The sequence below is a fragment of the Hippopotamus amphibius genome, chromosome 9, assembly GCF_030028045.1.
Source record: "Hippopotamus amphibius kiboko isolate mHipAmp2 chromosome 9, mHipAmp2.hap2, whole genome shotgun sequence".
In the NCBI taxonomy this organism is placed as follows: domain Eukaryota; kingdom Metazoa; phylum Chordata; class Mammalia; order Artiodactyla; family Hippopotamidae; genus Hippopotamus; species Hippopotamus amphibius.
In genome coordinates, this window is record NC_080194.1 from 11,401,646 (window position 1) to 11,419,933 (window position 18,288).

Here is an 18,288-nt window from a genome sequence, read left to right on the forward strand (position 1 = left end):
TAATCTTGAACTCATACTCAATTGGACCCACTTCGATGAAATGGAAGAAACACGTTATTTAGTTGAAAGGTAAAATTTTGCTACCTGTGATTGGAATACCAACTGTAAAGTTTCAAAGATGTGAGGCTTTGATTATTCTTCCCTTTGCCAGAGGACACTGCTTCTTGGTCATCAGCACCATGGATTTATGGTCCAGAGGAAAATTGGCAAATTAATAGTATTAATGCAAGGAAAACAGAGAGTGATACAATTCAGATCCTTCCACCAAATCGTACATAAGCAATCTGTTATTTTTAAACAAAGCCACTAACTCTAGAGTTTAAGAAACCCAAACTTTAAGATTAAAAAGAAATACAGTTTGCATTTAATAGACAATGACTTCTAAGAGATCTACAAAGCAGAGAAATCAGAGAACCATCACCAGCCACCTTCTGATCTGTTCTAACAGCACAACAATAGCCAACTGATGTACCTCCACCTAAGACACTGCAAAAGCACCCATAGTTTATTGACTTTTTTCAATAGCTGAAGCCACCTGGGCTTCACGGTCCTTACTGCTAGATGTTGGAGTAGCAGTCATTGGTTGGTCTTTCTCTTCTTCCAAGCCTCCATGTGATGTAGAGAAGCTCTGAGTATCACTCTGCTCTGTTTCAATGAGGGATGAATCCAGTATTAATTTAGAGCCAAGAAACAAATCCTCTGTTATCTGCTGACAGGGAGGGTCCGATATAATAGTGTCAGATGGGTAGGTGCATAGGAATACCAAGGTTTGTGCATGCCATTCTCCTCTGATTGATAGAAATGCACAACAGAATTCTGCTTTGCCTCTAGTTGGCTTTGTTTTCGGTATAATAAACAAGGTAAAGTGCCAAGGTGAAATCTGAGCCAAAACTTTGTCCACCCTGGATCATCCTGGCCCAATTATAGCATTGTTTCCAGTCACTCAGGAAAACCAGAGAACACAGAGACAAAGAAAAAGGAACATTTGAATCCCGGCGTTCCTATGAACCATCAATAGCACCTTAGCTGTGTGTCAAGAAGTGTGACTATAGGGGAAATAAACACAATCATAGCAGGTAGTATACCTGTAACCACATAAGAGGAAGAAGTCTATCTAGAATAACCTGCTCAGGTAACTCAGGCCAAATTTATACAAGGCAACACTTAAGTCTCTTGTACAGAACATTAACTTAAGTTACCACTGTGCTCAGTTATTAGGTTTTTGATCTCATCTATGGTTGAGGACCCTCATCACTGCCCTGAGACACCAGGAAACGCTTGTCTGGGCAAATACAGGGCCCTCACTGATCTATACCAATTTCAGGTTGAACCATTGCCCGCATCTGAAATGGCTTTCATTGTTTTCAGTTAATTTCTTTTGTGTTCTTCTAAGAAAGGGACTGACCTCTGAGTTACAGGGGCAAGCATCCGTAAAGCACACCACCAAGCCATATCCACCACCAAGTAAATATTACAGCCAGGAGAGAGACAGTCACCAAATCCCAAACCCAACATCAGAACAGAAGTCAACAGGGATATAAAGTAGGACGATGAGACCCTCCACTGGCAGGGACCGTTTTAAGGCATATGTGCATCTCTTTTGATGCTTAACACTAGGCTATTTACATTCTTGACAATTGAGACACACTTGCTAATTTTTCCCTTTGCCTATAAAGGGCTTGCATGAAAAGACTCTGCCCATTATGTATAGCAAGCAGTGAAAAGAGGCCTTCTTAACTCTGGTTTTCTTTAATATTCCGTCAAGAAATTATGAATGGCTTTACGGTGATCTCTAGGATAGCCCTGTATCTGTGGTGGACATTAAGGCTACTAGAAGTTCAGCATTCCCTGGTGCTAAACGTCACTAGACTTCCCTGGCGGGGAGGTGGTTGAGAATCCGCCTGCCAATGCAGGGCACACGGGTTCGATCCCTGGTCTGGGAAGATCCCACATGCCGCAGAGCAGCTAAGCCCGTGCGCCACAACGACTGAGCCCACGTGCGGCAACTACCGAAGCCCGCGCGATTAGAGACCACGCTCCGCCATAACAGAAGCCACCGCACCACAATGAAGAGCAGCCCCCGCTCGCCACAAGCAGAGAAAGCCCGCATGGAGCAATGAAAACCCAACACAGCCAAAAATAAATAAATAAAAATTAAAAGAAAAGAAAAGAAAAAGAAGTCTGGCACTGTTTCTACCAGACGTTTAGTGAGAGGAAGAGATATAGCCAACGTTGCTTTTGTGTTCCCAGGCCCAGCCACCTGTGTCAATTGTTAATATCATGCCTTGCTCCTCTTGTGTGGGCCGATGTGATTTCCCTACCCTCTGTGATTATCTGGCCCCCAAAACATCTTTTTCCAAGCATTGAAAAATTCTACCCCTCTTCCGCCTTGATTGAAAAATGGGAATCAAAAGGAGCTGGTCGGTTAAAACACAGAGTCACCACTGTCCCAGCTGTGGTCTTGAATTTCACTGACATAACGACTCAGAAAAGGAATATCAAGTGGAAGGGAGTCCCACATCCTTTTTCTTTATGTTTTCACATAAAGTCACTGAATCTGGAAAGCACCACAAATGAAGGTATAATCAGATTTGAAGAACCATCAGGAAAATATAGACAGTGAAGACAGCGTTTATGTTCTGAGCTGAGCCACGTAGCACCGAACGTGCTGTCCCACCACCAAGCCCTGCATCAGGACCGGGGAGAGCAAGAGCTGGAGCAGGAATGAGGTCAATAGAGACTGAGTGTCATTATCCTTACGAGTTGTCACTGAAAGAGGTCCTCTCCTGTCCAAGTCTTCCACCAAACCTGTGTTTGGATCTGCAGAAGGTTGAAGGGTTGTACTAGGGCTGGTGTCCATATCTGAAGGAATTAAATCAGTGTTATTACTTGATTTCCTAACTACGATCTGAGGGTTGTTTGTGGTCTAGAGACAAATTATTTTTATATTCAAACTTGCATAAGAGGAAAGAAAGCACATACTGATTCATGTCTCCAGAATTGAAATAGATTATCATTTCTCCAAAAGAGCATCCCAAGAAGTAACTGGCTTTCATTTAAAGGCCACATTGTATGAAAGCTGCAATGTTTGTTCGTTTTTGCTGTCTGGAAGGATGTTAAATGAGCACATGATGGGTCTCCCAAGCCTTGCAGAGAGATGCAAATATAACTCATGTGTGACTTGTCCCGTTCTACACAAGTGATCTGACACATGGAGAAAAGACAAAGTGCACTCTGGTTCAGGCACCGTTTTGCCACATCCCTTTGACTTGGCAAAAGAACTTTTGTTACAGCCCTTTCTCTCATTGGCTTCTCTTTTGCTTCACAAAGTGAACGAACACATAAAACATAAAATCATCATCCCATACTATCTAGCTGGAGGCCACGGGAATATTTTAGGGCGAGGAATACGAAGCCATGGATATCAGTGATTCATTCTTCCCATAAACACAAAGAGGAAATGTCTTTGGAATGTAACATGTACAATGTTGAGTGGTACAGAAATTTCACTGAAATATTCATAGAAGCTGTTTCTAATAACTATCACAAATTGGTTTTCTGAAATAACAAGTCCTGAGTGAAATAGAGGCCACAGAAGCCATAAACAGAATCACTAGTGCTGGCTCTCGGATTCAAGGTCCACCCACACTGCTGCCTCTGGGGAGATGTAATCTGTTCCAGATGACTCCAGAGAGAAACAGTGGACTATTAGGCACCCACCTTTACACTGCAGCCTTTACATATAAAAAGAGGAGAGTATCAAGATCTTTGCAGGACAAAATGTGGCTGACTATTATTTAATAATAATAATAGTCGCGGTAACAGTAATTATTCAAAAAAGAGGAAGAGCTAGCTAACTCAAGTCAAACCCCCAAATGGATATTCTCCCAGGAAAAGTTCTGCCTGTTGATGGTCTCTAGACACTCTTGTTCATCTTTCCTTTTGTAAGTAGAATCCTTTAAGAGGTATCACACCATCCCATGGTTGAAGCCAACTGTAATATTCTTTACATCATTAATTTGCTGGAAACTCTTTCTGTTCATCAGTATGGAGACTTAATATTGATTCCCAAGCTCTTTTACTAGCTTGGTCTTCCACAATGGGTATCTTCAGCACCTCTAGCCACCATGTGCATAAAATGTGTGCTGGGTCTGCAGGTGGTAGTTCAACCACACAGCGTAATGGCCCCAACCTCACCATTCACACTCATCTGCCTTTGTGACATAAGGACCCATTCACTTTGCCAAACTCATTCCTTGGCTTTTCTTCCTTTAAGCCTTCTCCTCTGTTCTCCAAGGGGTCCTCTGAATTTTTTTTGTGTTTATTGCTAAGAACCTTCATTTGACATCTATTATTCACTGTCTTGTACTGTTAGATCTATTTTGAAGCTAACTGTCTTCTTTTCCTGGCTAACTTTTAAGTTCCTTAAGCTCACGGACCATGAATTAATTGTACATTGTACGTCTCCATAATGCATTGCACATAAAGTATTAATACAATTATATTAGCAGATATTTAATACAATTGTACTGTCAGGGATATGTGATCATTAATATTTGGGTACAACATAGAATGTTCTGGAGACGTGAAACCATAGAAACTGTTGGGTTCATTTTGGAGATAACTTTGTTTAACTCAATACCAAGAGATGTCATCACTGCATTCTGAGAACTCATTTCAAGACGTCTTGTGTGGTGCATACCCTTGGGAGTTTGGATCCAGATAATCTATTTAATGTTATGACCGAGAATTCATATCCCCATATCGGTTCTTTTGGTGGATCTCCCTTTTTGGAATGTTACATTTCTGTCATCAAGACATCTTGTTAAATAAACAATCAATAAATAAAGAAAACTTGCATAACTCTATCCACGGATAGAGTAAGGAACATGGATTCTTCCGCTTGGTAAACACTGGGAAAGAGGGGCACTGCCTGCTACCAACTCTTGCAGTTTCCGTCAGGAAAGCTGTAACCTGGTTCTGATAAAGGAAACATTCCTTTTCAATACAAAAATCTGTCAAATAAAATAACAATCTTCTATTCTTGCAGAACTCCAGCTAGTGTTTTCTTACTCTCTCTAGTTTAACTCTGTTTTTGAATTGCTTATAGGTAAATAGGAATGCTAATTAAAAAAATCAAGGATTCCATCCTGTTTAAAAGTTGTCCATTCATTAAATTCATAAACATTTACTGAAGGCCAAGAAGGGTCTAAATCCTAGGGCACTGGGTATGGTATTTATTTCAAAATTTGCAAGAGTAATTCATACAATTGTCTGAGCCTTTTAGTTACTTGTTTGGAATGTATACTCATCAGTTTTTGATGTCTGAGATTTCTCTACTAAAGACACGTTTTATCTTTGGGTCTATAATGGAAATAGTCACTGAATCCATCACTTCACTCTTTTTAAAATTCTGCACTTAGAAGTAAATGGAAAAGAAATCTTGAGACTGCTCCTCTTCAGAGGAAATGACTTGCACTCCCATCATCTTAGGACTAATCCTTCTTTAACCCTCCCGCCAAATTCTCCACTCTCACCCAAGGCTTCATATTTCAGATGCATGTGCATATCACTCCTACTAAGAAAACTAATTTTTGAAGAAACTTATTTTAAGTTCTTTACGAAAGCAGACTGGTCTAAAGCCAAGGGCATATTTCTAGGAAAATGGCCATTTGGTGGCTTTCAAAAACATAATATATAAAAAACCTCAGAGATTATTACCCATCCTTCCTTCTGTTTGATGACCTCGTCCCATTGGATGTGAGATTGGGTCGAAGAAATAAGTCCAGGAACTGTCCTCTTGGCTCTGCGTTGTCGCTCTTTGATTTGGATGGCTGTCATGGGCTGAGGCTGTTGTGACAATGCAGTTCAAGCAATTGTCAAAGTGTTAGTTGACATTCGGTCAGGGATATACTTATTTTTTAAGACTTATTCTCTACACAAGACAATGAAACCATCTTATCTAAGTTCTATACTTCCTGGTATAGGAGGCCAGGAAGTTGCATACAGGCAGAACATTTTAGCAGGTATAGGTTCAATCATGCTCATCTTCTTAGCAACCAGCATGTGAACTAGAGGACACATAAGCATTAACAGCTTCTCCAGTGGATAGACAAGAAGTTACAGACATCAAATAAAGATGGAGGAGAAATAGTTCTTTCCCCACACCACGTTGCCACCATCCCTAAAAGAGGAATTGTAGGAGTCCAGACACATGATGTCATTCCTAGATAACCACATCCCAGTAAAATGCACATTAGGCCAGTAATTATTTAGAAGAGGAATCAGGTAACAGCTTCCCCCGAGATAAACATGAAAGTAAACACCACCCATCTCAAAAGCATGAACGAAATCCATTAGAAGCATCACCTTCTAACATGAGATTTACGGCACAAGTGACATATAAGAATGCAGCAAGTGCTTTTGCTTCATTCTGAGCCAATGAAGATGTATAGGTAGAAAAGATGACAATAGTAGCCCCTTAGCAACAACCACACCACGTAGCCAGTCCCTGAATCCACTGCTCTGCCAGCTAGGCATTCAGAAACTGCCACACACAGGAAGACTATCATGCATTATATTCTATATTGCAAATGAAATATTGCAACCTAGAAATATTTGAATATCGGAATATTGAAACAGGAATATTTCTCGCCGACATTAAGTAACGATACGGAATTCACATCCTTTTACAAAATGCACCCTACACACATTTCAGTGTTTCCGTCACACAGACAAAAGAATCACGCACAGGAGCTCGTAGAGCCAAGTTATCTGGCATCACTTACAAATGTTGATTTGAGTCTAAATATTGGGATCTCCCCAATCCCACAATTCAAGTATTGAGATGTGTGTTTTTTTTACAAATCGAAGAAGAAAACCTTGTACATTCAAGAAGAAATCTCCAAATAAACATGACAAAGGGCCAAATGACACCAGACAGGTGTTTTTCTCAAAATGTCTGGCTCCTTTCTTTTGACTACTGAGCTTCCGACCAAATGCTTTCTAATAAGCCCAGTATTTTGTAGAACTGTGTTGTAAAGCCAGGACCCACATCATAGAGTAGATTCATTTACAAAAGAAAAGGGAGTATTTTATGAGATCAGAGTCTCTGCTACAGTCTCACTAGGGGATGCCCAAAATTAGATCTGAAAGCAACATATGCAAGGGCCTACTCTCTGTGTTTCCTTATGTGCCTGTATCCATTTCTGTTCAGGTGATTTGTTACCTGCACTTAAGGGCTGGCTCTGTGTCAACTGCATAGTAATTGATTAAGGAACTGTAACATCATGTTACATTCCTTCACCTGGTACATTCCTTCAAACTCTTCTTGTTCACTGTCTACAGTGCCCCGCATTTAACCCCAGAGGAAGTTTGCACCCAAGTCTCCCTGTGAAACCATCCATTACCAGTTGTCCCTGTTGTTGAATGAGAGTCTTCCTTTGGCGTTTGGGGATATTCCCCAGGCCATCCATGCTCAAACCACTGCTCTTTCTGGGTAGCTGTTTCTTCTGTTGTACTAGTAGTGGTTGCCCGGGCTGTGAGAAGAACGTCAATTGTGAGCTGTTATTATTCAATTAATTTCCTTACCAACACATAGCTTTCTACCTTAAGAGCATACACATGTGGGAGAGAAGGTAGAAAACGAAAGTAGGAAGGAGAGAGACCACTGACACTCTGAAAGGGATATTAGAAACTGAATGGCCCGATCCTTTAGTTTTGCAGGTGGGAAAACTGGGGCCCAAAGATGCTCTGATTTGCTCAAAATCACATAGCCAGATTGGTCCAAAGTTAGGACTAGACCACAGTCTATGAATTCCCAGTATTATTTTACTACAGTCTATGGCCTCATGTATTCTGTCTGAGAGAACCCTTCATTCAAAACATTAACCTCTTGTCTTCAGTGATTTGGGGAGAGGACTATACTACATAGCAATCCACGACAAGGTCAGCCTAGTAGGAAGCCTTCTCAAAAGGTGGTCACATGACTCATAATCACACGCACTGGAGATGCACCAGCAGTGTATCTGCCCAGCGTGAAAGATGCTGGGAGTGATTGAGATGCTACCCCACTAACATGTTACAAAGTGAGGTCTAGGAGCATATAAAATGGCCAAAATTACTTTTTAACAAAATTAATTCAGTGGAAGAAAACTTTTCGAGTCATTATCTGGCATTAAATAAACAATAGGAGTGTGTGACAGGCTTAAAATTTCAAACACTCAGTGTTGTAATTGTCCAGTTTTAAAAAGGACAAAATGAATGAAATAAAACTGTATCGAGGTGCCTTTGGGAAAAATCAGAAAGCCACTGACATTTTCATCTATAGTGACTAATACTAAAGTTTTAGTTCATCAAGTAAATGAGAGTGTTATAATACTGTACATCAACTATACCTCAATTAAAAAAAAGAAAAAGAAAATGAGAGTATATAAACTTGCCAAGCTGAAGTATAGTTTATAACTTGTAAAACTGGTTTATTTCATTTTTTGGGAAAACAATAAAACTTACTGTCTTTGTTTCACCCTTGCATTGGCCAAAACATTCCTGGGGTTAATTGGTTATCCAGAGGGAGGGAAAAGAAAAACCAAAATCTTAAGTTTTACCTCCCTCTGACTAAATGACTATCTCCTGACAAATAATGAAGTTAGAGAAAACACTGGGTGTAATTACAAAAAAAAGAATAACTAACCCAAATATAGACTGCTTACTTAAAGTTTAAAAAAAGGAAAGGAAAAAAAAGGAAAAAATGCACACACAGACACACACACGCACACACACTATTCTATACTCCTTCTACGGCTATCTTTATAAACACAATGATCCTTTAAATACCCGGTAACCTCCTGTTGTCTTCAATATAGGGCTTAGCAGAGTAGTGAATTTCCATTGCAAATACAAAGGTTGACTCTCTTCTAGAAGTTACAAATGTTCTTTTGATAAAGCCCAGATGCCACCAACCAGAATCACTTTATGTTTTGCAAGTCCTGATGAAAGAATTGCCACAGAAGCTTCTGCTTTCCCTCTGCTAGGTTTTGCTATGTCCTGTTTTTCAACTACCCTCCAGGAATCATGCCCCACCCCCTCCACTTTTTGACAATAGGCTCATTAACTCCAAGCCTCTTAGATAGCTTTCTACTTTAATTACAAACTGTCTGAAATAATTTCTAAAATATACTGCTCGGGCCCAAAGGAACTGGTACAGAGTCCCATTCTGAAGAGACTTCTGTTTCTTATTTTCTTCTTCTATCAGAAGTCTCTTTTGCTACCTAAAAGGGGGTGGGGGGGGGGGATAGGGAGGTTGGGAGGGAGGCTCAAGAAGGAGGGGATATGGGGATATATGTGTACACGTGGCTCTTTCATTTTGTTGTACAGCAGAAACGGACACAATACCGTAAAGTAATTATACTCCAATAAAGATTTAAAAAAAAAAAGTCTCTTTTGTTAACTCAGCCGATAGTCCTCATATGTATATCTAATCTATCGGGGTCAATAATGAGATGTAGGCCTGTTGGGCGTATTCAGTGCAGTGCCCAGGGTGTAGTAACTTATTCAGTCCTAGCTGATGTCTGAAATGTTTCTTTTGTTGTCTGAAGACATTCTCAAACCGCAGATTCCCAAGCTCCTTTGCTTCTAAGTGATTGTTTCTTACATTTTTGCTTTAGGAATACTCAAGGCTATGAGAATCATGGTTGAGCCATAACTGCTAAAATGCTACAAGCTGTTACCCTAAATCAAAGCTTCTTTTTATTCCAAACATTATAGGCATCTCTCTGAGAGATAGATAAAAAAAGAAGAGTATACACTTCTTACTTCTTTTTTTGTCCTATCCTCATAGGCCAGTAGTGAGACTTGAAATTGTTTTAGGAAACCTGAGATATTTGCACATAAGTAAAAATAACAGCATCAAAGCCTTCCGCAAGTTATCCTGGGCTTAAAAACAAAAAAAGAATAGTCAAGGAATTCAAATATAGACCATCTGAGTGATTGACTTTCCTCCAAAGAATACAAGGGATGCCTTTCTACAATGCAGTAAGGATCAGAATGTGTAAAAGAAACTGGATTCATCAAAGATCTTTACAGAAAAGAAGAATTCCAAAGATCCTTGCACTTCTGTCATGCTTTCTTTCCAGATCCCACTGCTAGACACCAAAAGAACACACTCTTCTTCATACATTTCCATAAAAACACACAAATTACCCAAATGGAACCTCTGGGAATCTTTAACACAAAAATAAAAATATTTTTAAACATTTTAACATTTTAAACACTTTTGGCCTTCGGGGCAACCCCACAGGTTAGTATTTTTATCCCAATTTCTAAGAAACTGCATGCAGATTTGATGGCTTTTCATGCTCTGGGGATAAAAGAAATTACTATGTGGAAATAGAAGACATAGCCAATGTCTGCAAAAAAGTCTCCTCTGTTCTCTGGAGTGACTTCACTAACTCAACTAAACCAGAACTGCCGACCGCCATCCTTCTTACTTGTGCTTGTAGGATGCTGGGTCTCCTCTTCATCACGATATCCATGGTGACTGAGAGAAGCGTGTGTTTCCTGGGTCCAGTTTTCTCCATAAGCACTGGTGCTACTTCTGTCCACATCTGTCGTGATGATGGTTATATATACTGTGACATCTTTGTCAACCAACTTTTGATGGTTCTGTTAAAGTACTTGCCATCTAATGGTTCGATGCCTAAATAGTACCTCTGAGCATCTCCTCCTAATACTTTTGAATGAATTCACTAATATCTCCCAAGAGAAAACCAATGGGTATGGAATTTTTTAACGATTACCTGTTATTCCACTATAACCACTTTATCAAGAGCAGTACCACAAGCCATTTTAACGTATTCATTTTTATAATGAAGCAACATAAAATATCTTGAGCCCAGATGATATAATTGATAAATGACCCCTAAGCTGAATTGAGTGATGAGACATTAATTGAATTTCCCACTGTGTCCTGATGACTGACCTTTGCAGCATCAAAGACTTTGAAGGAAAAAAATCTTTAAGTATGTGTAACCCATTACCAGTCATCCTTGTGGTTGTCTGAAGGGATACTTCTGGATTCAAATGGCCTGGGCTCCGCTGGGTCCAATCCTCGTTCTGTTGTGGATGGTTAAAAACCCGTGGTGTGGTTGAAACTGTGATGATGATTGAAGTAATTAGGAGAATGTTATTTCTTGAGCCTTCACCACTTGTTTTGCACATTTCTCCCTTCTTTAGTCTATAGAGTAATTCATCTATACCAGGCTGTATAGATGGTTGAGTAGAAATGAAGGGAAAGCAGAGAGTACCTTCAGCTTGACTCAGCCATACTGCTAAGCATCTCAGTGTCCTTTGCATTCTGTCAGAGAACACGTGGGAGTCAGAACATGAGATCTTCTGGAGAAAGCAGCCAAAGAAGCTGCAGCAGGAGATAGAACAGCTTCGAAAAGACCAGCCCTCCACCGAGGAGAACCAAAGATGTCAGTGCTTTGCCCGTCCATGCAGTCTGTAATGACCCTCTGCGCTTGAAAGCCCAATGAATCTGTAACACTGGCAAGGGTGCTACATGTAGATCCTCAGGCGGAAGAGCAGGTACCTGAAAGTTATACCGTGATGACCACTTTACTTTGTTAGTAGTTTTGGCAGGGCACAAAACACCCCGAGTATCGAGAGCTTTCCGTAGATGATTCTGAGAAAGAATATCTACCTAGAACAGCTGTGTGATTTAGCTACACATTTCTGAACATTTATATTTATCAAACACCTATGGAGTTCTCATCAAACACAAAGCATTTCACGAGCAAGCCGTTCATAGCCAATGAAAGAAAACCAAGACACATACATTCAGTAGAAAAACACCATAGGTAACCAACCACCATCACAGCAGCTCCCCGAAAATGAAAAGAGGCATACATCCACCAGTGCCCTGATACTGTCACCTAAAATGATAGGGCTGGAAGAGGAGATGCACCTGACAGAAGAACCATGACAAAATCAGAATCAATGTCTTTTGTGAAAGGTTATTTGCAAATCCATCCTAATTCTTTCAAACTTTATTTTGATACCCAAATAATACAACACTCTTTTCAGAACCATAATACTATTGGCTCTATTTCACAAGTTAATAAAATCAGGTTTAGAATCATTGACCACATTCTCAATAAGCATGAAAAACTGGCAGTTATCATACCCCTATGGAAGAAAGAGGGCATCCTGCTAAATTATGTGCACAGGTGCCAAGAAGAAAAATGAGCTGAAACTGGAAAATATACGACAGAGACGAAAAAATATCAAGGGACATTTTCCCCTGGAGCTTGATCATACGATTTATTTTCAGGTTCATTTGTTTGGCTTGCCACCCAGAGGATTGAGTTCAAGTATCAAGACCACATCTTTCCTGATGGCCCGACCTAGAAGATGTGGCCACATGCCAAAACCAGGAGACAGTATAATAGTAAAGCTCCAGTGTTTTGGGTTACTTAGTTTTCTTTCTGGAGTTACTAAAGAGTTTCCTTGTTAGGTCTCTTAACTAAGCTCTGCAGAGGTGTCCAGCTAAGGAATACAGTACTTAAAAGCTTAGATATAAAGCATAGAGTGCATCTCGAGTATTTGTTGTATTGATGTCATATACCCAGATATCTTCTGTTAAAAAAAAATCAGTTTCTTCCTTCGTAATCTCATCAAGGGTATAACTAACCTGTGATCATAGGCTTATGCTCATTTTTCATATTAACTATCTCCTAAGATCGATGCTATTGGGCATCACCCAGACTAATGGATAAGCCTGGCAGAGATGGTTCTACAGGAATTGATTATTCTTACTGGTGCTGGAGAGAAAATCTTCATCATCATCAATGCCTGATCCAGAATAACTGGGGTGTCTGTCACTTTCATCTTCATTTTCTTCAGTTGGCTCCCAGCCTGCTGAGATGATATTTGAATCCGTACCTGTTGTGGTGACGTGTGTTAGTGGCTGAGCTGGATGCCAGGCAACCCATTTGACAAAGGAAGAAAATCAGGCACAGAATGTATCAAAGAATTCCCAAGATTATAAGAAGAAAGTGAGAGATTTGACTTCCATACCCCAAATTCTTATATTCTGGTCTCTGAAGCTAATGTACAGATGTAAAAACAATTGGCTATGATCTTTACAACTGAGCACTCTTTTTAAGGAAGTTAAAAGAATAGATATGGACATAACCCTACCAAAGAAGTAAAAGAAAAAAAGGCCAACAAACACTCCCCCACGCTTTCAGATGCATTTATTAATAACTTATTAACTGTATGCCATGAAAGCTAGGATGCCAAGAATGGAATGAAAAGGTTTCACACATGCCTATTTGTTTTGTCAAGCCACCTTCAGTAAAACCTTGGAATCTAAACACACGTCAGGTCATTTCTAAAAATCCCTTAGTCGTATTCACAATTTGCTATTCACCCAGCTATTAGGTCTGATCTTCTCTAGCATTCGATTACAGTATCTCTGAACGTAAATGAAAGCTACACTGCAGTTCCCAACGATACTTTAGCATACAGCCAAAAAAAAAGAAAGAAAGAAAGTTAGTCAATTAACAGAGAAATCACGCCTGGCATTTATTACTTGACCAAAAAGGTTGACTAGAGTGGATTGTAGCCAATATTTGGGGAAATTCTCACTTTTTCGCTTTTGGATGCAATCCTAGGAAAGGAGATAGAAAGCCTCCCCCTTTTCTCAGTGGTTACTGCAGTTATCTCTTTGCTAGAAAGGGGTTTCCTATATTTTGAATGAGATTCATGCTACCTTTTGGAATGACAATCTATCTTTGCATCCTATGAGAATCTCTATTCTAAGAACAGTTCCATTGATGGAGATTTTTATTAGTTCTATCTATGCTATTTTATTTTCTCATGAAAATTCAAGAACTTTTTATCACTTCTGTCATTTCAGAATATCTTCCAGGGTCAAAATTTTGTTCTGTCCTCAAGAAAGACCTAGCCCCCTTTTCCAGCCCCCATATTAGCCTTCTCCTGGGCTACATTAATTCTATAGACTAGAAAGAAGAAATGTGCTTATTACTGCTAGAAAATCAAACATATGGATCTCAGAGCTTATGATCCTTCCAAAGTCATCAAAAACATCTGTGAAACCAGAATGGACTTTAGACTTTGACAATATCCCCGAGGTCAGTGAAAATTATTGAAGATTGTCAAGAAAACACATGAAATGAGATAATAATAACTCATTACCAGCCATTATTGTCGTTGTGTGAAGATGATTCTCGGACTTTGATGGTTGAAACCACTGTGAAAACCAGTCCTGGGCTTCTTGCCTCTTGGTTGCTGTTTTGGGAGTTGGACCACTACTGCTCCTCAAAGCTGTTGTAACCATAATTGGATTGATTGTTGAAAGGTTAATTATCAGTGCCTAAGAAATAGCATCGTACATGCTTTCACTCTTTTACCACTCAAGAGTCATCTATACTTGATACAGATGGTGGAAAGAAAGTGAAAAAGCATAGAAGTTCCATTCCTTTCCAAGGCCCAAACCAGGGTTCATAGAATGTCAGAGATGGAAGGACCTTACACAGCAACTGGTTCATTTTCCTCATCTTGAAGATGAAAGAACTGTGCTGGACAGACCTTGACTTGTCCGAAATTAGGACAGTTACACAAGAGAGAGGTCTTGAGAGCATGAGAACTGAATTTTGAAAGGCTATAACGTAAACAAGGGATTAAATTTTTGTCTGCGTTCCTAAAATTTTGTCAAACTAGGACATATGGTGAGAATTTCAGGGAAATGAATATTCTTCCAGATGTTGGGTTTAAAAAGGTAATAATCTGAACTCTCCAACAATGGCAGTTTTATACAGAAAGTATTACATCCCCCACCATCAGAGAGAGCACTTAGCAGGAAACTCATGCAAGAGATTAAATGATTAGAAATGTTGATTGAACCAGACTATTTAAGATCCTCTCCACATCTGAGAGTCTATAATTCTAAAATCCAGCTCTTCAGAGTCCTAGCCCATCATCTTCTACACACTCTGTCTTGATCAACCAATATCATCTTCCAAGAATTTAGGGTATGATATTTCTGCCAACAATCCCAGACACATGGAAGGACACACGAGGTGAAAGCCTGAAAGAGATGCCATTCCACCTTAGTTAGAGTCCAAATTCCCTAGCAGCCTTGCGCATGGTCACTTTCATATCAACACTAGATTTTGCAAAGCAGAACAGAACATTCTGAGACCCAGTTTCTAAAAATAGGATAATCAGTCAGGAAAGACAGACAGAGATGAAGTGACCCAATGATCTCATTAACAAGACCAGAAGCAAGAGTCTTGGTTTGAAAACTTCCCAAGACTGCCACTTCTATAACCATGATGTGCATCAGAACAGTAGAGAATAGGAGATGAAAAACGGAAAAAAGTTCAAGCAGAGAGACTGAAACCATCATTAAATCCCCAAGCACAAAAGTAAGGTGAATTAGATTTCTTTTCTCCAGCTATCAAGAAAACCCAGAAGTGGCCCAAAATGAAGTACTGAGAAGACCTTTTCCTTCACAATGTTTGTCCTATGAAGATAAACATTGTAAACATTTTTAAAATTCTGTAGTCAATCTCTCTCTCTTTCCAGCATTATCTTGATCACTGTGATATGCAATTATAACATAATATCAGTACTGTTTTCCCTGTAGGAGTATTTGTCAAAATAAAAAATACAGTTTATTCACTGTCTTAGAAGCTAAGCAAATGTAAAGGACCATTTTTGCAACTCCTCTTCTGCACAAAAAAATGCTTAATTATTTTGAAATTTGGCTGTATTCTCCATCAACAAAAGTTAGTAAATGAAGATATGCTAATACTATCCCATTGTTACAGACTTTGAATCTTTTTCCAGGAAAACTCTCAAGTCAAAACACTTTACAGTGATTTAGAATTACCAATCAAACATTCAGGGAGCTTTTTAGAGGCCTAGATTTTGACATAAAGTAACAGATCACTTCCTGCACTTTACAGTTGAGGTATCAGATGTCCAAACAATTGTCCAGGGCCTATACTTTCCATCTGTAAATCAGTATTTTCCTCTATTATTATTATTGGCTGTGATAATTAGATCAGTGGAAAGTAGGACTATGCATTTTCTAATAGACCTCTTTTAAGAGGACATGTTCTGAATTATTCTCCTAATCGAAGCTCTGAAGGAAAAATAATTCTGATTCTATGTGCATGTTGCCAAAAGGAAAACAAGTAGGACCTCACAGTTAAACGAAATGGTACCAGATCCTGTTCTCACTAAGGATGGGGACAGAGCATCGGTAGAAAACTTTGGCATAACAATGGTGTCCTCTCCCTTAACACTGAAAGAATTGGCATTGAGGGCAACAGATAGTAACAGTTTATCTGCTGTTGCTGTTGTTGTCTGATCCTGAGGCTTAGGCTGTGAATTACCAAACCAGGACCATATCCAATTATTTTGCTCCTGAGCTGCTGCATGGCTGTTTGAGTGCACAGTTGAGGTAACTAGATCAATTATGAAAATATCATTTAGTGAGTTCTTTCTAGAAAACCTGTACTCTCAGCCCTGTCTATATAAAATGTATGTATATATTATAGAACTAAGATTAGAGAAGACTGAGGCCTGATTTTATCTTTCCAGTCTCCCAGTCTCTTAGAATCTTAGGAAAACATCAGAAATGCAAATTCTGTATGGGTATCCATACAGTGCTACTCATTCTTCAAACTGAGGTCCCTGAATACAGGATGAGAACAAAATCAAGTCACAACTTAATAACCCATGATGAAAAAGAGATTTCACATCTACTTGATTGGGTGACCCAGCCATGAACTGAAAGCCTCCTCCGCAGCATTTCATAAAGTTGCTTTCACTCATTTATTTCTGGAGTATCTTTAGAGGCGCTTGCTTGTATCTTGGGGTCTGCCTACCATTTTACCCAGGAAGCCTGTGATGACAACTAGCGTTTCAAAGCTCTGCCAACACTCGTTAATCTCCAGTCAAGCTTTATACGGGAGCAGAAAGGCTGCAAAGGGGGTGCATTTAAAGTGTTGAAATCAGATAAAGCTTTCTCAAGTGTCCATCTATCACTTTCTGTCACTTCTCCTTCTAATCCAGAATGTGTTTCCAGAAAAGAAACAAAACTCCCCAAGTTAGAGAAATTCTGGACTCTATTCAAATTAGAGAAAGGATAATTGCTATTTTGTAATTTGAAACCTCCCACTTGATTCTCCAGTTGGACTCGAGTCCAGAGTGTTTCCCTGAAGAAGAATGGCAAAGATCCGCAGGATAAACATCTAAACCAGTTGAGGTTTTTAAAAACTGCTTTGAGTCACACGCCCCTTTGACAATCTCTTATAAGTCATGGCTGCTCTCCCCCGAAGAGAGGTCCTACACATCCATATTCTCAAAGTTTTGCATATTTTTTCTATTGGTTCTTGAATATGTTATGGCCTGTCATTGAAACTACTGGAAGTCCATCACCTCCAGGTTAAAAGCTTTGACTCTATACACACCCAGTGTCAACTACCTACACAATATGTTCTATGCTACAAAGGACACATTTGCACAGAATAGGCTAGAGAAATAGGAGCCAATTTCACCACGGATGCCCCCAGATAAACCGGGGCATCCCCTGGGAAAATCTGCAGACCCCCCAATTCTTACCTCAGAAACCTGATTAAAGATACATCAGGTAGAGACCAACAGGAAGTAAACATACAAAAGCAAGACAGAAATAGGCATTATTTCCGTCTTCCTAAAAAGAGGTGTATGAGATTTGGGGAAAATGAAAAAAGCTACTGCCTACTCAGCAGAGTTTTCAGTTTTCCCCACCCAAGTAGATCATGCCTGAACAAATAATAATAATAATAAAAATTTAAATATATATATTTGTATATATATATATATATATATATATAGTTCTTTTACACACAGAAGACAAGGAAAGAGAGTGCTCCAAGGCACGAGCCTGCTTCCTGAATTAGTCTAAGTTCATGGATTCCAAAGAATTCCAGATCACCAATAGAAAAAAGGCTGACGACATACCTCCAGGAAGATGCTTCGAAAAACAACATTTACGATAAAAAGCCTGCTGGACGTCAAAACTTACCCAGATGGTTGTTCTCACTGGCTCTCCCTACTTTCACCCACTAAGGACCCTAAGGATGGAATCTGCCACACAAGCCAAAGATGCTCTTCTCTGTGCTCGGCCAGCCCTCCTCTTGACCTCTGCCCGCCTGCATACATTAGGGAGGATGTGAAATCATTTGCTCCCGCTAAGCCCCAACTCTCAGT

General features: G+C 39.6%; 1 protein-coding gene across 7 annotated transcripts in view; it reads right to left on the bottom strand.

Annotated features, from left to right (window-relative positions):
• The window catches only part of CD44 (CD44 molecule (Indian blood group)), an 86,315-nt gene that overhangs the window by 16,941 nt on the left and 51,086 nt on the right, over positions 1–18,288 (bottom strand). Inside the window, exons 6-13 of one of the 7 annotated variants that reach the window (XM_057748209.1) lie at positions 14,221–14,349; positions 12,817–12,942; positions 11,037–11,150; positions 10,488–10,604; positions 7,410–7,538; positions 5,722–5,850; positions 2,761–2,862; positions 556–645 (exon numbers count right to left, since the gene is read on the bottom strand). The exons of 2 other annotated variants lie outside the window; for them this stretch is intronic. In XM_057748209.1, the coding sequence (XP_057604192.1) occupies positions 556–645; positions 2,761–2,862; positions 5,722–5,850; positions 7,410–7,538; positions 10,488–10,604; positions 11,037–11,150; positions 12,817–12,942; positions 14,221–14,349 (936 nt within the window). Of the gene's footprint in view, positions 1–555; positions 646–2,760; positions 2,863–5,721; positions 5,851–7,409; positions 7,539–10,487; positions 10,605–11,036; positions 11,151–12,816; positions 12,973–14,220; positions 14,350–18,288 lie in introns of all 7 variants that reach the window. 4 more of the 7 variants (XM_057748208.1, XM_057748211.1, XM_057748210.1 and 1 more) reach the window with 4 other exon arrangements.